The sequence below is a fragment of the Pseudophryne corroboree genome, chromosome 7, assembly GCF_028390025.1.
Source record: "Pseudophryne corroboree isolate aPseCor3 chromosome 7, aPseCor3.hap2, whole genome shotgun sequence".
Taxonomy (NCBI): domain Eukaryota; kingdom Metazoa; phylum Chordata; class Amphibia; order Anura; family Myobatrachidae; genus Pseudophryne; species Pseudophryne corroboree.
Window position 1 is genome coordinate 358,877,183 of NC_086450.1, and position 19,716 is coordinate 358,896,898.

The 19,716-nt window shown below is 49.3% G+C and overlaps 1 protein-coding gene across 1 annotated transcript in view; it reads left to right on the forward strand.

The window, feature by feature from the left end:
• Window positions 1-19,716, forward strand: part of OTOA (otoancorin) — a 367,382-nt gene that overhangs the window by 199,517 nt on the left and 148,149 nt on the right. Inside the window, exons 13-14 of the mRNA XM_063934462.1 lie at window positions 9,617-9,740; window positions 12,821-13,036. Of these exons, the coding sequence (XP_063790532.1) occupies window positions 9,617-9,740; window positions 12,821-13,036 (340 nt within the window). The remainder of the gene's footprint in view (window positions 1-9,616; window positions 9,741-12,820; window positions 13,037-19,716) is intronic.

The window sequence follows — 19,716 nt, forward strand, 5'->3', positions numbered from 1 at the left end:
GCTAATTTAATCTGCAGTAGATTTTTATTATGAAATGATTAATTTTAAAAACTAAACATTAGTACCGGCCAGTATCAATAAAATTGACTCATATTTTAGTAAAACACATGTACATTACACCAATACATATAAACAGTGACCTGCAAAAGCTGTATTATAAATGCACACCAAGTCTCTGTTTAAAAGTCCTTGAATGATACTTTCTATTTTGGCTACAAGTTTACTGTTCAGTCCACATATCCAATGTAGCAATATACGCATGCACTTGAAAGTTCCTTTCTTTGCCGTTGATAAATGCCTGTTACTTTAATAATGCAATTAGTCACTTTTTGTTAGTTTTAACTGCAATATTAGTTTGATAGAAAGCAGTCATGCATGGCCATGCAAAGAATATATCTGTGCTAAATCCAAAGTTGTTGTTAGCAGATAAAATATCTTAGCATATTTTTTATGGATCAGTCAGCAAACCTATTTCACCGCAGTTGGATGATTACCCTCCCGGCTGCAGCTCTTTTATTCAGCCTTATCTGGAGTCCGTAAATCACCTCTATAGCAGCGATGTTCCTCCCGGCTGCTTGCTCACCATCAGCTTTCTCGGGGGTAATGGTCACCTCTCCGCCTTGTGCCCCTCTTTGCACAGGGGTATCTTATTAACCAGCCGGCTGGTAAATGTAACTCCGCTATCCCGTGTGTGTGGGAGACGAAACAGACGCGTTTCCCCGCCTATTAGACCTCGGCGGCTTCCTCAGTGTGATTCTCTCTCCCCGGCCGCACGTCTTTTAAAGCACATATTTTTCCCGCGGCCCGTGCTAGCATAGACGTCCTATTTTACACACCTCCTTTGTACAGCTGGCATCAATACAAGCATAATGGCTTAACTCCTTATTCAAATCTAAGCCCCGTTATGTATGGCCAAGGGCGGATTTATGGGTGAGGCCGCCCTTAGGCACAACAGTAACAGCCGCACCCCGCCTGCCTAATTTTATTATTTTTATTGATTGGTTATAAGCCTCATTTGATGATAGCCAATTTAATAGAACAGGGTTTCTCAAACTCGGTCCTCAGGACCCCACACAGTGCATATTTTGCAGGTAACCCAGCAAGTGCACAGGTGTATTAATTACTCACTGACCCATTTTAAAAGGTCCACAGGTAGAGCTAATTATTTCACTTGTGATTCTGTGAGGAGACCTGCAAAACATGCACTGTGTGGGGTCCTGAGGACCGAGTTTGAGAACCTGTGTAATAGAATAATTTAAGGAGAACGAATTGACAGAATAGGAGAGGAGTGGGTTAAACCTCAGCTAGTCTGGGGGGCAGGACGGTAAGGCATTATGGGAGTTTATGGTTAGCCAATAGGAATGAATGTTAGGGGTAGGTGGAAAGGGATCTTAAGCCTGGTAAAGGGGCTGGGTCAGCCTCTTCTGCTTTTATCGTTGTAAGGGTGAGTGCTCTTCCCCCTTTGTCTCCTTGCTGTGCTGCTTACCCTTATTTTAAATCTTAGGTGTGCTGCTGCTGTTGGCAGTGTACCTTATACTGTGCCCCTCCTTATCTGTGCCACTCTTTCCCCATTACCTGGGATTTACTTGTTTGGCCTGCCATGCCCCATCCCCGCCGCTCCTCTGGTCCCCCTGCACGCTATGTTGATGCGGCCCCCGCTCAGGAAGCATCGTCCGGTGCCCCGGGCCTGAGCACTTTGCTCACGGCCGGGGCTGAGTCTGCTGGCGCTACTGCGGGTGCCCATCCATGGGCGCGCGGCAGCGCGTGCGTCCGCCCCTTTGCCGGCTAGGCCGCGGGCGCCGGGGGATCCCTCCGGCGCAGCGGCGGCTGGTGAGGGACAGGGCGGCGGCCGGCGGCGGACTGGATAGGGCAGTCGGCAGGGGGACGCGCGCGCGTTCCCTGCGCCCTCCACTGGCAAGAATCCCCCTCCGGCTGCTACGGCGCGGGGACGCGCGCGCGTTCCCTGCGCCCTCCACTGCTGAGAGTCGCCGGCGGCTCCCCAGTGAATGAGGGGACTTTATGGAGGGATGGGGCCAGTGGCTCTTCCACTGGCCGTCCCTTCCAGGCGGCTTCTGTTTCGCGGGCGCGCGGGCGCCCGTGGGGCTGCTGTACTCCCTGGGCGCTCTCCCCGCTCTAACGGGAGGGGCTCCCAGGAGCCTTTGTTGGTGTCAGCACGGGACCAGAGGGTGGGGTGTGATGTCTGGAGGCGGGGGTCAGCGAGTTCTCCCGGTGGGCGGGGCCAGTAGGGGCCGGGGCGGCGCTGGGGCTCGTGGTTCACCGCGGGAGAGAACGGGGGATCTGAGGGCGGCTAGGGCCGGTCCCAGGCGGGGCCGGCCTGGGCGGCGCGGCGACGCGGTTGGGGCTGTCCCTGCTTCGGACCCGGGGAACGGGGGACCATTGGGGCTGCAGCTGCGGCTCCGGATCCCTCCGCCGTTGCGGCGGCAATGTCGGCCATGACGGCGGAGTTTGCGCCGTTTTTGTCGACTTTGTCCCCGGGTGGCGTTTCCATGGTTCCCGCTTCGGTCGACACGGCCGTTCTCACAGGTGCTTCTGGCCCCGCCATGGTGCAGTTTCTACAGGCGTGTTGCAGTCTGGGCTCCGCCGCTGCATTGCTGGGTGGCGCTACCCCATCGCCCGCAGGGTCGTCTGCTTTCATCCCCGCCGGGGGGGCTTCGGCTCCCGTGGCGGTTGTCCCTTCTTTTTCAGGTGCGGACCCGGGTGGCGATCAGGACGAGGAGCCGGTCGTGACGGACGTTTCACCTTCCGGAAGCGGGCCTACCGGTGAGTGGGACACCGATACAGTTGCTGGGGTCCTCTTCTTCCTCGTCCGGCAGTAGATCCAGTAGATCTTTTTCCTCTTCTTCTTCGTTCCAGTCGGCGATTAGTAGCACCGCCAAGGCTAAGAAGAGGGCTTACAAGTACGCGCGGTGTGAGGCGCGGCACCGGGATAAGCGGTCTCGGAAGAGTAGTAGTAGTTCCCGTAGGGAAAGGAGGAGGCGTAATTTGCCGGGTGTGGTTCGCTGCGAGTACACGGCAGTCTTACGAGGGTTGCGTGAGAGTTGCAGGAGGAAGATTAGACGGGGGGAATATGTCGACCTTTTTACGTTGACGGAGGACACCAAGAGGGAAGGTAAGGAAGCGCTGCATTATGACAAGCATTTCCATCAGAAGCACGATTGCCTGCACATCATTGACTTCGGATGCAAAGATGTGGAGGTATGGCTTCGGGTCACGCGAGCGCAGGATATGAAGATGGTGACTAAAGGGGCGTCAGTGGCGCAGGCCGCGGTGGCGAGTCTGTTTCGGCCCGCAGTTGAGGCTCCGCCATGCTGCCCTTGGACCGCGTCCCGTTCTCCGCCGCAGGCGCCGGCGAAGGGGAAGTGTTTCGCGTTCAACAATTCCACGTGCCCCCTCGGACAACGGTGTCGTTTTCGCCACCTTTGCTTACGATGTAACGGATCCCACCCGGCTTCCAATTGCTTCCGCGCAGGGCGACCGGCTGCTAAGGCGGCCGCGGGCTCGGCCGGAAAAGCAACTGGGGGGCTTGCCGCTAGTTAGGGCCCCGGTTCATTTGGGGGCCATGCTCAAATGGTTGGGGTGGTACCCAAACACAGACTACGCAAAATTTCTGCGGGAGGGTTTTGCGTCGGGTTTTCGTTTGCCAGTGGTGGGGAAGGTTTTAGTTCGGGCCGCCAGGAACCTGCAGTCTGCTCGGGATTTCCCCGACATGCTTCAGGAATAGGTTGAGCAGGAGGTTTGCCTAGGGAGAATGGCGGGCCCCTTTGCGCTGCCGCCTGTCGAGGATTTGATTATTTCCCCGGTGGGGGTCGTACCCAAAAAGGCTCCGGGTAAGTTCCGGCTCATTCAGCATTTGTCTTATCCATCTGGGTCCTCGGTTAACGATGCAATTTCACCGGAATGTTGTTCGGTGGTGTATCAGTCCTTTGAGGATGCTCTGGGCATGGTTCGGGGCTGTGGCCCCGGGGCCCTCATGGCTAAACTGGATGTTGAATCGGCTTTTCGCTTGCTCCCTTTGCACCCGGAGTCGTTTCGATTCATGGGTTTCCGCGTCGGAGAGGAATACTTTGTAGATAAGTGTCTGCCTATGAGGTGTTCCGTTTCGTGTGCCTTTTTCGAAAAGTTCAGCACCTTTTTACATTGGTGTGTGGAGTTTTCTTGCGGAGGTAGCGGGATTGCACATTACCTTGATGATTTTTTGTGTATGGGGCCCGCGGGTTCGCCTCGCTGTGGTTTCCTGCTGTTGTCGCTGCGTGCCTTGTTGGGGCATTTTGGCGTCCCTGTGGCCGAGGATAAGACGGAGAGGCCTCTCTCCTGTTTGTCCTTTTTGGGTATCGAGATCGATACGGTCGCGGGGGCTTGCCGGCTGCCTCAGGACAAGGTTGCGAAGCTTCGGGAGTCCATTGCGCAGTGCTTGGAGCAGCGTAAGGTGACGTTGCGGGAGGCTCAATCCCTCCTAGGACTATTGAACTTTGCCTGTCGGGTAATTCCCATGGGCAGGGTTTTTTGTAGGAAGTTGAGACTGTCCACAGCTGGGGTGTCCAGGCCACACCATTTTGTCCATTTCTCGGCTGAGATTAGGCGGGACCTCGCTGTGTAGGTTTAGTTTCTGGCGGATTTCAGTGGTGTGCTGATCTGGATGGCCCCGTTCGTTGACAGTTTCGACCTGCAGTTGTTTAAGGATGCGGCGGGCTCGTCGGGGTTCGGTTGTTATCTAGACGGGTCTTGGTGCGCGGCTTCATGGCCCGAGTCTTGGTCTCGGGAGGGGCTGACCGGCGACTTGTTGTTGCTGGAGCTTTTTCCCATCATGGTGGCCTTGGAGGTTTGGGGGGAGCGCCTTCGCGATCGCAGTATTCTCTTCCGCTGCGATAACTTAGGGGTCGTGCACGCGGTTAACAACCAAAGAGCTTAGGCCCTCCGAGTCCTTCGGGTGTTGTCGCGACTCGTGCTGACTTGTATGCGCTGCAATGTTCTGTTTCGGGCTCAACACGTCCCCGGGGTAGATAATGGGATCGCCGATGCATTGTCCAGGGGGCAGTGGGATAGGTTCTGTTTGTTGGCCCCGGAGGCTGATTCAGCAGGTTTGCCCTGCCCTTCTTATGTTTGACAGGTCATCATGGCGGATTGGAAGGGCTAGCAGAGCTATCTTTGGCTCCGTCCACTCTCGCAGGATACCGTCGGGCCTGGAAGGAGTGGGAAGACTTTTCCCGTGACCAAGGGCCTAGAGGTAAGAGGGGTCAGAGATTGTTTCTAGACTTCGTTTGGCAACTCTTCGTAATGGGAAGATCGAGGGCCGTGGTGTCTCGATACCTCGCCGGGATAACCTTTTATTCAAAATTGAAGTGTATGCCGGATTTTACAAAGGGTTTCCTGCTGACGAGGGCACTTAAAGGTTGGGAGCGCTCGGCACCGAGGCCTCCTGATGGCCGGCGCCCTATTGATGCGTCCCTGCTTTCTTCCCTCTTAGGGGCGGTGGCGGGGGTGGCGGACTCCCGTTTTGAAACACTGCTGTTTCAGCTGGCTTTTTCCATGGCGCGTTCAGGGTTTCTGAGCTGGTTGCGGCTTCTAAGACGTCCGAGGCCATGATGCGGCGCGCGGATGTTGTCGTGGGTGGGGGTCCATGCTGTGCAGGCTGCGCCGCTCCAAAACTGATCAGATGGGTAGAGGTCATTGGATCACTTTGGCACCATCGGGTGGTGGGGACTGTTGTCCGGTGGCATTGGCTGGTCGGTATGCGGAGGTCAGGCCCTTGTCTGAGGGGTCTTGGCTGCTGCATTACGATGGGTCGCCATTGACGAAGTACCAATTTACATGGATGATGCGGCGCTGCCTGTCCAGTTTGGGCCTCTCCCCTCAGGACTTTGGTTCGCATTCCTTTAGAATCGGGGCCGCCACTTCCGCAGCATCTGCAGGGCGCGCCGTGGACGAAATTAAGGCTTTGGGCCGCTGGAAGTCGGCGGCTTATAAGCGTTACATTCGGCCCGTTGTTGCGTAAGCGAGTTTGTTTCTACTAACATGTTGTTCGTTTACTGCGTTATATGTTTCAGTTCCGTTTGTTCATTCGTTCTTGTTTGTCTCCCCTGTCCTCCCTACTCGGATGGCTAGCTACTCGCCACTGCTGGAAGTGGGGGTCTGGAGTGCTTCGCGATTTTTTGCCTGAACTGACAAACTGATTTGGCTTAATTCATTCAATTCGGCTAATTGACATCTAATTCAAGTTCCTCAGCAGGTTTTTACGTTTCACCTCCAGCCGAGTTATCCTGTGTGTCCCTACACCCCCCCAACCCTAACCCCCCCCTCCCTCCCCCTTTTTATTATTTTGCTTTTCCTTTTGTTTCTTTCTGTTGCTTCGATTGGCCTGAAGCTTGTCCAAGAGGAAAGTCATAGTCCTCTATTCAATTTTTCTTTTTGGCAGATCCTCGTTCTGGTAGTTGGTTCCTGTTCGGGGCTGGGTTTGGTTTTACCTCGCATATTCACATTTGTGTATCTGTCTTTCCCTTTATAGGTTGGCGGGAGGATGTGTGTGGTGTGTGGGTGATTGGTCACTCCTATGTTTATTGGGCAGCCGAGTTTGTGGCTGCGGAAGGGTCGGATGACGTACGGTGGATAGGTGTTTGGGGTATGCTTAGGCATGACCTGAAAGCGAAGCTTATGGAGCAGGTTCGGCGGTTTGGCATCCCCAAACTGTTGGTGATACACTTAGGAGGGAACGACCTGGGTAAGAGGAAGGCGGTAAATCTTCGATTGGCCATTATTCAGGATTTGCAAGTGATTGCGGGCGCTTGGCCAGGCTGTAGGCTTATCTGGTCTTGTATAGTGCCGTGATTGTGTTGGCGTGGAGTGGTGGATTGTCGGGCGATCGATGTGGCTCGCCGGAAAGTTAATGCCGCGGTTGCTAAGTTTGTGGTGGCCCATGGCGGTGCGGTAGTTTGGCACCAGCGGATCAAGTGCCGGTGCTTCTACTTGTTTAGACCTGATGGGGTGCACTTGACCGCTCACGGACTATCTATATTTCTGGAGGATCTGTTTTCGGTGGTTGGTTCGGTGGGTTAGGGGTATGGTGGCGGTGCGTAGTTTCTGTGGAGCAGAACTTCGCTGTTGGCGGGAAAGAACGGCAAGTTAACTTTTGTTGTATTAAAGAGTGGATTGGAGGTCGTTTGGTGGTTGATTTTTAGGTGCGCTCTCCTTCGCTGACTGGTATTACATCTGCTGGACCGCCTTCACGGGTGGCAGCCTCATCACCTTCACGGGTGGGTAATCAGGATGGAGGTTGAGCGGATACCTATTGTTTGTTGGAAGGTTTACATCAGTTTTTTATAAGATAGTTTTTGTTCATGGGATAGGTTCGTTTTAGCCGTTCTTTCTGGCCACCATACTTTAGTTTAACTATTCACCAGTTAATGGTTCACTTAAATAAATAGCTAACATTTTCTGCCAAATTCAAGTCTCCGTGTCTTTATTTATTATAATTAAGTGTTAAGATGTTATGGTTTATGTTACGGACAATCCTCAGACTATATGAGGTTTAGGAGAACGAATTGACCGAATAGGAGAGGAGTGGGTTAAACCTCAGCTAGTCTGGGGGGCAGGACGGTAAGGCATTATGGGAGTTTATGGTTAGCCAATAGGAATGAATGTTGGGGGTAGGTGGAAAGGGTTCTTAAGCCTGGTAAAGGGGCTAGGTCAGCCTCCTCTGCTTTTATCGTCCCACCCTCCCTCCCTACTGGTGGTGTTTGATTTTTATGCTGTTGCGTTGGCTATTTCCGTGATGTGGATTTTTACGGTTTGGTTGTGGCGGGAAAGAACGGCAAGTTAACTTTTGTTGTATTAAAGAGTGGATTGGAGGTCGTTTGGTGGTTGATTTTTAGGTGCGCTCTCCTTCGCTGACATGTATTACATCTGCTGGACCGCCTTCACGGGTGGCAGCCTCATCACCTTCACGGGTGGGTAGTCAGGATGGAGGTTGAGCGGATACCTTTTGCTTGTTTGAAGGTTTACGTCAGTTTTTTATAAGTTAGTTTTTGTCATGGGATAGGTTCGTTTTAGCCGTTCTTTCTAGCCACCATACTTTAGTTTAATTATTCACCAGTTAATGGTTCACTTAAATAAATAGCTAACATTTTCTGCCAAATTCAAGTCTCCGTGTCTTTATTTATTATAATTAAGTGTTAAGATGTTATGGTTTATATTACGGACAATCCTCAGACTATATGAGGTTTAAAAAAGCCACTAACTATAAAAACATTTTTTTTTAAATTATGTGTATATATTTGCTAAGTGTGACAGCTTACAGGGGCAGTATGTGCATATCCTACCCATTTACACTCCATTCAAGATGGCATATGGTACAATACACAGAAAATATTTTGCAGTTAATGGTACTTTTTGGGCTCACAGTACCAACACAAGCAGTGTCGGACTGGGACATGTAGGGCCCACCGGGGGAATGCAGTGGTAAGGGCCCATGTTTAGGGGTGTAGTCAGTCTCCAGAGGGGGTGTGGCTTGGCCAACTATTAGAAAGTGCATGGTCTGGGACCCTTGATAAATATATATAGTACAGTATAATTATAAGTATATTATAAGTATTATACTGTATAATAATGTATAATAAGTATAATGTATAATTCATGTGCACAGTGTGGAACTTGATCAATAGAGTAGGAGGTGGGCCCCGAGGCAGTGGGGCCCACCGATGGTTTCCCCTGTACCCCTATGGGCCAGTCCAACCCTGAACAAAAGCATCCAAGTGCCGCCCCCAAACAAGTGCTGCCCCTAGGCACATGGCTCACATGGCTCACGTGCCTAATGGGAAATTTGCTACTGTGTATGGCCAATCTGGGCACTGAGCTTGGCAATGAGTCCCTGAGTCCTAGCAGCAGGACATATTTGGTGTAGACATTGCAATGTTTTTCAATATAGTCATCTATTATAGCAACCAACTTTGACTACTATGATTTGCGTTTACATTTTTGTTCCTTACCAATTATGCATGATGTGCTTCTATTAACCACTTGCCTGGCGTGGTTGCTTCAGATACCACCACATCATGGTACCAGTCAGAAACGCCCACTGTTAGGCTGCTGGAAGATATTCTTCCAGCAGCTGCCAATCTCAGATAGACCTCCCATCTCCCCTGCTTCCTGGTTCCTCCCCCACTGCTGATCGGGCCTACGGCTGCCACTGGCCTGTGCAAAGAAGCTAGTGCTGGTGCTTGTACAGAGATAGTAATGTCTTTATATTTTATATTGTTCTAATGGGGAGATTCCTGCTTGTATTCCCTCCCTGTGCTGGCCTATGTCAATGTAGAAGGCCGTCTCATAATAAACTGCTCCCTCTACATTCCTTTCCCCTAACAATACTGTACATGAGGAGCCCACTATACCTGAGCTATGCCGCAGGCCATGCATTATCAGCGATCCCCTGCTCACATATAGTGGTTTCAGTTCACTATTTAAAATTTACATTCTCAGTGTGCAGGATGAAACGGAAATGAAATAATTGTGTAGGATGATTGCTGACTCTGCTGAGGCTCTTTGATGTAGTTCTGAGTATTCTGGTCATGTGTGAATAGAATGCTGATTCTTCTGTCAATCACAGGCTTGGATTGCTGGTCTGCTTCTACGATGATGTACAAGATTTTGATCCTACTATGGCAAAAGCTTTGTTGCATCAGATGATTAAGTGCAGCCAGCTGCGGGGCTTCCATGCTGATGTACAGAAGGTGCGTATATTCCGATTCTACCCTTATTCTGATGGCACACTGCCTGAGAAACTTACTCATGAATAATGCAACACCCAAACACTTCAGAAAGTACCTATACGTAATAAAGATGATTACATGTAACGTTTATGCCTAGAATTTATTAGAATTTATACATCTTACTGTGTGGTTGTTAATTACATGATTTGCTGACCCCAATGGATGAGGTTTTCATTTTGTTACATTTTGTGGCATTTATACATATTTACAAACAAAACATTTGATTATATTCAGGATCCGTGTCCACAACCAAGGCTCAAGCAGATGTTTTCTTTCCGATAGACATCCCTATTTTAGGGGTGGTATTCATGTGACCGGCGGTCCGGAGACCGACAGTCACATGACCTCCTCCAGCATCCCGACCCCTTACTATCCCGATGGTCGGCATGCCGACCAACAGGGACTATTTCCACTCGTGGGTGTCCACGACACCCATAGAGTGGGAATAGAACCCGTGGCGACCGTAGGTCGCCACCGAGCCCGCAAGGGGCTTGCTGCACTCGCCCCTCCCCGCCGGGATCCCGGCGTCGGTATGCTGCCGGAATCAGCCATACTACACCCCTATTTTAGGGCTTTTCAGAGAACCAATCATGCACCCTAGGGCATTGACTATTCAGGGACCATTGATTTTAATGAAGTTACCATCAATTGCAAATGATATACAGATGACCCGTTGCTGAGACTTAGGGGGAATCCTATTAGCTGCGATAATGAGATCCCTGATAACGGCTAATGTTATCACACCTATCTCCCGAAAAATCCGGTTATCACAGCCTGCACACTCCCATTAATCGCACCTATCCTATTACAAATCGGCTATAGCGGCAATTTGCGTGATAATTCTACCCAGCAAAAGCATAGATAAAAAGTGGGGAAATGTGCCTGTACCCCCAAAAATTCCAAACTAATATTGAAAAACATTATAGAAGTCTGTTAGTGGCCATAATATAACTAATTGGTGTCTTTAAATCGGGTCAAATGGCTGTTATATGCATTTTTTTTTTAAATGCTGAAAAATGATAGAAAGCTATTTTTTTCAGCAATATGAGTGCTCTCATTAAATTTGTGGTACCGGTATATAAAAATGTGTATAAGTATACTGTATATTTGGGTTATTTTAGGGGACTTTAAAAACAAAGTGGAAACGGACCAATTACTCCCACCTGCAAGCCTAAAAACACTTGTCCCACTCATAAAGCACCCCAGTATACCTGTCCAATATCTTGTACCCCAGTTTCCGTCTCTTTGCATTTTTTGACCGCAAAAATTACATGTTATAATTGGCTAATTAAAAATAATTCAAAACATTTAAGTGCCTAATTAGTCATTAGGGGGCATGTGCCAGGGGTTCTGAACCAAATCCCGACATTTTTAGTGTAAAATAGGGATTGTGCACTACTTATCACCAGCTCTGAGATGGTGAAGAGAAATCCACGATAAACCCTTTGGAGACTTATTGCCGCTAATAGGATACCGAATTATCGCACTTGCGAAAAATTTTGGCGAAACTGCGATATTCTGGCTAATAGGATCCCCCACTCTTTGTTGCTGTGCAGTTGCAGCAAAATACATCATGTAATGTCTAGGACTACTGTCCCCATCATAGAATGTTCGCTGAGCATCTACCAAATCCACATTAATCAACTCTGGGACAGCTTATGCAGCACTGCTGTTTGCACAGTTCACAACATCTGTTGAAGCAGTGAGTGCATGTACTCACCATCATTGTAAAAATACATTGAGAAAACGTGGGGGTGGGGGGGGAGAAGAGAGAGAGAGAGGGAGAGAGAGAAAGAGGGCTTAGAGAGAAAGATGAAAGGGAGAGAGAAAGAGGGGCTACAGAAAAAAAAAGAGGTGGATATCGCGAGAGGAAGCGTGAAAGAAAGTTAGGGGAAAGAAGGAGGAAGAAGAGATAGACAGGGAAGAAAGGGACAAATGTGGAAAGAGAAAGGGAGCAAATATAGTGTAATATATTTTTATAGTTTCCTTTGGCTTCATTACATATTACCATCCTTTTTGGATAAGCCAGACACTTCTTCGTCCCAAACAGCAAAATTAGATTTCAAACTTGTTGGTCTGTCAATGCTACAAGGCTGTTCCTACAGACCTGCTTAGGTCTGTCTTTGCTACAATTCCTACATGGACATTATTCAATATACTATTACAGTATATATTTAAGGTGAACAAAGGTTAGATAGAAGCTTATATCGAGATCATCGATACCTCTGTAAAGATGTTGGTGCAGGGCACACGGCAATCTTTAAAAACAGGACACTAGAGCAGGAACATGCTCTGCATCCCTCTACATTCCCCACCAATGTTCTGTCTCCCACTATGGCAGGACGGGTGTGGTATGGAAGGTAGATAGTAACTAGGTCGACAGTGTCTAGGTCAACCACTATTGGTCGACAGTAACTAGGTCGACAGGGTCTCTAGGTCAACAGGGTCTCTAGGTTGACATGATCTAGGTCGACAGGTCAAAAGGTCGACATAAGTTTTTAATGGGGGGTTTTTGTGTCGTTTTCTTCGTAGAGTGACCGGGAACCCCAATTAGTGCACCGTGTTCCCTCGCATGGCTCGCTTCGCTCGCCATGCTGCGCTCCGCACAGGTTACCGTTCCCATTTGTAGTCCACGTGGATCGTTAAGTATGAAAAGGTTCAAAAAAAGAAAAAATTTGTGAAAAACTCATGTCGACCTTTTGGCCTATCGACCTATAGACCCTGTCGACCTATAGACCCTGTCGACCTAGAGACCCTGTCGACCTAGTTACTGTTGACCAATAGTGGTCAACCTAGATACTGTCAACCTAGAGACTGGATCCCGGCAGGACAGCAGTGTACACTGTGCCAGCGATTCTCTGAAAAGATCACTGATCTCTATGCAAGCTTCTGTATCCCTTCCATTCCACTGTCAGAAATGGAATAATGATCCATTCTCCTATAAATTATTGCCAGATAATCATTTTTTTTACTTAAATATAAAGTAAAACTAATATCAATTCAGCATCAGCTATAATAGACTACTGATTACTTATTTGCAGCTGAAGTCTGAGCTCCTGCATATTGCTACTATAAACCAGACTTTGAAGGAGAGTCTGGGGTCTCTGTCAGATGCTGTGGTTGGATTGACCATATCCCAGCTGGAATCATTATCACCAGAAGCTGTGCAGGGTGCTATCCTAACACTTCAGCAAGTCTCAGGGTGGACTAAGAGCCAGATCATGATTTTGACAAGGAAGTTTCTCCATTCCGAGAAGGTAAGTCTGATGAAGAACACATTGCAGCATGATAACAATGACAAGGGGCTGCTGGTGCATCACCAGGGTCCCTCAATGCTACCTGAACTGAGCTGCTAACACATCACATTCCCCAGAAGACAGAGGAGGCGAATTAATGCATCTGTCCTACAGACGTAGCCACCCAGGCCAGTAGTAAGTGAATGCAGCATGTGATTGGATGCCTGTGTTCCATAATGATGAATTGGCAGCGCAGTCCATTAGGCCACCCGGACAAAAAAATATACTCTTTATCAAGGCGCTGTACACTATTTCCTCCCCCATGCCTTCCCCTGAAACAGAAATGTAGATTAAAACCTACAATTTCAGTTTGCTGTTATTTATTTATTAACGGTCATTTATATAGATCACACATAGGCGTATGTATAATGGGTGCAAGTCACATAGGCCCTACACACTGGCCGATCCGCCGCCGAGCTGCCCGAGGGCGGATACGGCCGACGAGCGACCCGGCGGCGGGGGGGCAGTGACGGGGGGAGTGAAGTCTCTTCACTCCCCCCCCCCCTCACCCGGCTGCATTGAAGTGCAGGCAAATCTGGACGAGATCGTCCATATTGGCCTGCATGTACAGCCGACGAGGGACCAGCGATGAACGAGTGCGGGGCCGCGCATCGTTCATCGCTGGAGTCTCCACACTGCACGATATGAACGGTATCTCGTTCATTAATGAACGAGATCGTTCATATCGTGCAGTCATGTCGGCCAGTGTGTAGGGCCCTATACTTGCCTACCTGACCCTCTCCATAAGGGAGAAAATGCTCTGTTCCTGGACTTTCCTGGTAATGTATGATTGCCATCACCTGTGGTGAAACACCTTTCTTATCAATTAACTAGCTCACCACAGGTGATGGCAATCATACATTACCAGGAAAGTCCAGGAATAGAGCATTTTCTCCCTCATGGAGAGGGTCAGATAGGCAAGTATGGTGGTATGGTGCAAGTACCTGTCATGAATACCTGGAAGCAAGTCTTTCATTTGGCGGTGCCATCTTCCCAGTGCTAAATTTAGAAAGGGTAACTGGTTGATAGGTCTACCAGTCAACAGGTTAACACCATATGGTCGACATGCATTAGGAGGACATGTGCAAAACGTTGACATGGTCAATAGGTCGACATGTAAAGGTCGATAGTGCTTTAGGTCGATAGGCACACAAGGTCCACAGGTTCACATGGTCAATATGACAATGGTAGACACACATATGGTCGATACATTTTTTATTATATTATTTTTTCATTTTTGACAGATTTTTCATCTTTTACCATCCACGTGCAAGCGTAGTGAACGTGGTACACTAACTGAGGTTATATGTGGCTTCAGGTTGAAAATGACACCCAAAAAAACAAATGTTTGTGTTGACCATTTTCACATTGATCTTTTGACCCTTGGATGATGTAGTTTCAACTGCGCTTAATGTGTCAGCAGCTCGATTAAAAATAGGTCCATTAAATTAATATTCAAGCACATGTAGGATGCTAAAATGTGTTAAAGTGGCACCTGTAAAGAAAATAGTGGTTAAAAACAATGTTTAAGCCCTTTTGGGGAAAAGTGAAGGCGACACCAGTCCTGTAGATGGTCTGTCCCTAACTGGCTTACCCTATGGTGGCAGTGGTATTCCTCAGCCTGATGTTGTTGGCTGTCTGCTGCTTGTTACACACTCTCACCAAGTCTGGTGGGGTGCAGGATGATGACATCACTGGAGGGTGCCGTGATAATCACAGGTGGCTCAGTTTGGTGCAGGAATAATGCTGGTATCGCTATAGTTTCTGGCCAACGCGTTTCATGCGCTTACCGCACTGATCATTGACAAAGTGCGGTAAGCGCATGAAACGTGTTGGCCGGTCACTATAGCGATACCAGCATTATTCCTGCACCGAACTGAGCCACCTGTGATTATCACGGCACCCTCCAGTGATGTCATCATCCTGTACCCCACTGTACTTGGTGGGAGTATGTAACAAGCAGCAGACAGCCAACAACATCAGGCTGAGCAATACCACTGCCACCATAGGGTAAGCCAGTTAGGGACAGACCATCTGCAGGACTGGTGTCGCCTTCACTTTTCCCAAAAAGGGCTTAAACATTGTTTTTAACCACTATTTTCTTTACAGGTGCCACTTTAACACATTTTACCATCATACAAGGGCTTGAATATTAATTTAATGGACCTTTTGACCCTGTTGACCTTTTGTACCTGTTGACCATTTGCATGTCAACCATATAGTGTCAACCTATTGACTGTTGAGCTAATACTGGTCGACCCAATGATCCACACCCTTCGAGTCATGGTGCTGCTCATTGACACTTTGCAGGAGCCTTTGCTATCTTATGCGCATGCGCCACTTTATCAAATATCACTGAACAGATGGTACCGACCACAAAAGGTAGCAGGGAGGCCTGCTGCATGGAGGATGGTGCTGGACACGGGTACCTAGCGGGTATTACTACGCCCCTGAGTGCACACATAGGGCCTGGTTCTGAGTCTGACACAAGTGTGTTTGGGGGCACATCTCCCGGATTTCAGCATACTGTACTACGCATGCACTGTAGAAAGAAATTGGGGACAGCTCACGCATAGAATCAGGTATGCTCACATGGGGGTAAATTTACTAAGGTGTGAGTTTTTTAGAACTGGTGATGTTGCTCATAGCAACCAATCAGATTCTACTTAACATTTATCTAGCTGCTTCTACAAGATAATAGATAGAATCTGATTGGTTGGTATGGGCAACATCACCAGTTCTAAAAAATTCACATACCTTAGTATCATAGGCGTGCGCAGCACATATTATTAGGGGGTGCACCATCGGAGGGGTGTGTCTAGCACCGCCTTTTGGGCGTGTCTAGCACCATCTATGGACGGTCAACGCAATATAAAATATCGACCCTTGTACCAATCCTAATAAAGCAGATACATTGTCAGATGTTGTGGTGTGCACCAAACAAACACCCCTGATGGCACTCATTGCAGTTACACTGCTCCTCCGCAGCCTGGTCTGGCTCCCCCTCTCTTTCCCCTGCAAGATGCAGCAGCTTACTTACAAGTCAGTCACTCACTGACACTGACAGTTGCAGACTAGTACTGCTGCTGCTGGAAAAACGAGTGACGTGTCAATGCTGCTGCCGACCACCTGCTAGTATTGAATTTGTCTTCCTAAGAGGAACGCTGGCTGCATGCTGATACTCATCAGTGGCTGGCGTTGGCATAGCATAGAAGGAGAGAGGTGGGCATGTGGCAGGTGTGGCGGGTGGGCGTGTGAGTAGCATGACGTAATCACAACACATCACACTGTTTTTGTACATGGAGGTGGAGACGGGAGTTTGAAAGCCGGTTTCAGTGGCACCCTTCATTAACCCAGGCGTCCAGTCCATAATGCAGTCCTGACAGGGTGCAGCGCAGAGGGGACAGTAATCAGCCTGCTCGGCGATCGCTGCATCAGGCATGTGAGATCGGGGTGCCAGACATTAGGGGGTGCCTGTGCGCACCAGGCCCCCCCCCTGCGCACACCTATGCTTAGTATATTTACCCCATGGACGTGATCACAAGTGCAGACAGATTAATTATACCACTCTGGGAATTTCTGACAGGTAACTGGATGGTGACGTGACCATGTGGATGCACAGAACTGTTCCCTCTAGTGGGAGTGTCATGGGAAGCCAACTTCAGTAGTGTGCACTGTAGACAAACACAGCACCCATGTTTCAGATGGATCTTTTGCACCTGGCATGGAGCAGGTGCATGTCCAGATACCTATGATGACAGTTGCAGCTGCAGGCAGACAAACAGTGGGCAGGATGGCAAGCCACATACAGACATGAATGTTCTGCATTCATGGGCGGATGTTTTTTGCCGTGAAGATAACATTTAAAATATAGCATACTGCAAACTAAGAATGTAGTTGTAAAAAAAAAATAGTAACCAACAGTGTCATCACAATGGTAATAACTTACAGTAGATAAATGATTTTTACACTGGTATGTATTTGCCTTTATTAGACCTAATATGGTTATTTTTGAGTTTTAGATACTGGCTGGTATGTACAGGATAGAGAGTGCATTAATGTGGAATATATAGTTAGGATCACCATCATGTGCTATATTATTTTACTAATGTGACATTGTACTACATTCCCAGGACTATGGTGTATTGACAACAGTATATAACCTGGTATATTATAATGCATGAATCATCAGTTTAGGTGCCTGACACTTCAGGGGCAGGTCAAGATGCGTTTCTAGAAGAGTTAAGCCAGCAGGAACTATGGGGGTCATTCCGACCCGATCGCTCGCTGCAGTTTGTCGCAGCTCAGCGATCGGAACTGCGAATGCACCGGCGCCGTCGTTACCTAGCGATCGCCTCTGAGACAGAGGCGGTCGCTAGGCGGGAGGGGGCTGAACGGCGACGTTAAGCCACCGTTTAGGGGCGTGGCCGGACAGTTCGGGGGGCAGGCCGTGGCGGCTGCGTGACGTGTCACACAGCCGCTGCGGCCAGCGGGAGCGACGAGTAACTCCCAGCCAGCCGCAGAAGCTGCGCTGGCCGGGAGTTACTCCTCAAATACAAAGGCATCGCCTTTGTATGCTTTTGTATTTGTGCCGGGGGGGGGCGGCACTGACGTGCGGGGCGGACTAGCCCTGTGCTGGGCATCCCCCCGCATGTCTGAGTTTATGATCGTAGCTGTGCTAAATTTAGCACAGCTACGGTCAACTCGGAATGACCCCCTATATTTCTCTAACGTCCTAAGTGGATGCTGGGGACTCCGTAAGGACCATGGGGAATAGAGGCTCCGCAGGAGACTGGGCACATCTAAAGAAAGCTTTAGGACTATCTGGTGTGCACTGGCTCCTTCCCCTATGACCCTCCTCCAAGCCTCAGTTAGATCTCTGTGCCCGAACGAGAAGGGTGCACACTAGGGGCTCTCCTGAGCTTCTTAGTGAAAGTTTTAGTTTAGGTTTTTTATTTTCAGTGAGACCTGCTGGCAACAGGCTCACTGCATCGAGGGACTAAGGGGAGAAGAAGCGAACTCACCTGCGTGCAGAGTGGATTGGGCTTCTTAGGCTACTGGACATTAGCTCCAGAGGGACGATCACAGGCCCAGCCATGGATGGGTCCCAGAGCCGCGCCGCCGGCCCCCTTACAGAGCCAGAAGACAGAAGAGGTCCGGAAAATCGGCGGCAGAAGACATCCTGTCTTCACCAAGGTAGCGCACAGCACTGCAGCTGTGCGCCATTGCTCCTCAGCACACTTCACACTTCGGTCACTGAGGGTGCAGGGCGCTAGGGGGGGGCGCCCTGAGCAGCAATAAAAACACCTTGGCTGGCGAAAATACATCACATATAGGCCCTCATTCCGAGTTGTTCGCTCGGAGATTTTCATCGCATCGCAGTGAGAATTCTCTTAGTGCGCATGCGCAATGTTCGCACTGCGACTGCGCCAAGTAACTTTACTATGATGAAAGTAAGTTTACTCACGGCATTTTCATCGCTCCGACGTTCGCATTGTGATTGACAGGAAATGGGTGTTACTGGGCGGATGCACGGCGATTTAGGGGCGTGTGGCTGGAAACGCTACCGTTTCCGGAAAAAACGCAGGAGTGGCCGGAGAAACGGTGGGAGTGCCTGGGCGAACGCTGGGTGTGTTTATGACGTCAGCCAGGAACGAAAAGCACTGAACTGATCGCACAGGCAGAGTAAGTCTGAAGCTACTCAGAAACTGCTAACTCGTTTGTAATCGCAATATTGCGCGTACGTCGGTCGCAATTTTAAGAAGCTAAGATTCACTCCCAGTAGGCGGCGGCTTAGCGTGTGTAACTCTGCTACATTCGCCTTGCGAGCGAACAACTCGGAATGAGGGCCATAGCCCCCAGGGCTATATGGATGAATTTTAACCCCTGCCAGAATCCATAAAAAAGCAGGAGAAAAGTCCGCGAAAAAGGGGCGGAGCCTATCTCCTCAGCACACTGGCGCCATTTTCCCTCACAGCTCAGTTGGAGGGAAGCTCCCCTGGCTCTCCCCTGCAGTCACTACACTACAGAAAGGGTTAAAAAAGAGAGGGGGGCATTAATTAGGCGCAGTATTAACAATACAGCAGCTATAAGAGGAAAAACACTTATATAAGGTTATCCCTGTATATATATAGCGCTTTGGTGTGTGCTGGCAAACTCTCCCTCTGTCTCCCCAAAGGGCTAGTGGGGTCCTGTCCTCTATCAGAGCATTCCCTGTGTGTGTGCTGTATGTCGGTACGTTTGTGTCGACATGTATGAGGAGAAAAATGATGTGGAGACGGAGCAGATTGCCTGTAATAGTGATGTCACCCCCTAGGGGGTCGACACCTGAATGGATGAACTGTTGGAAGGAATTACGTGACAGTGTCAGCTCTGTATAAAAGACAGTGGTTGACATGAGACAGCCGGCTACTCAGCTTGTGCCTGTCCAGACGTCTCATAGGCCGTCAGGGGCTCTAAAGCGCCCGTTACCTCAGATGGCAGATATAGACGCCGACACGGATACTGACTCCAGTGTCGACGGTGAAGAGACAAATGTGACTTCCAGTAGGGCCACACGTTACATGATTGAGGCAATAAAAAATGTTTTACACATTTCTGATAATACGAGTACCACCAAAAAGGGGTATTATGTTCAGTGA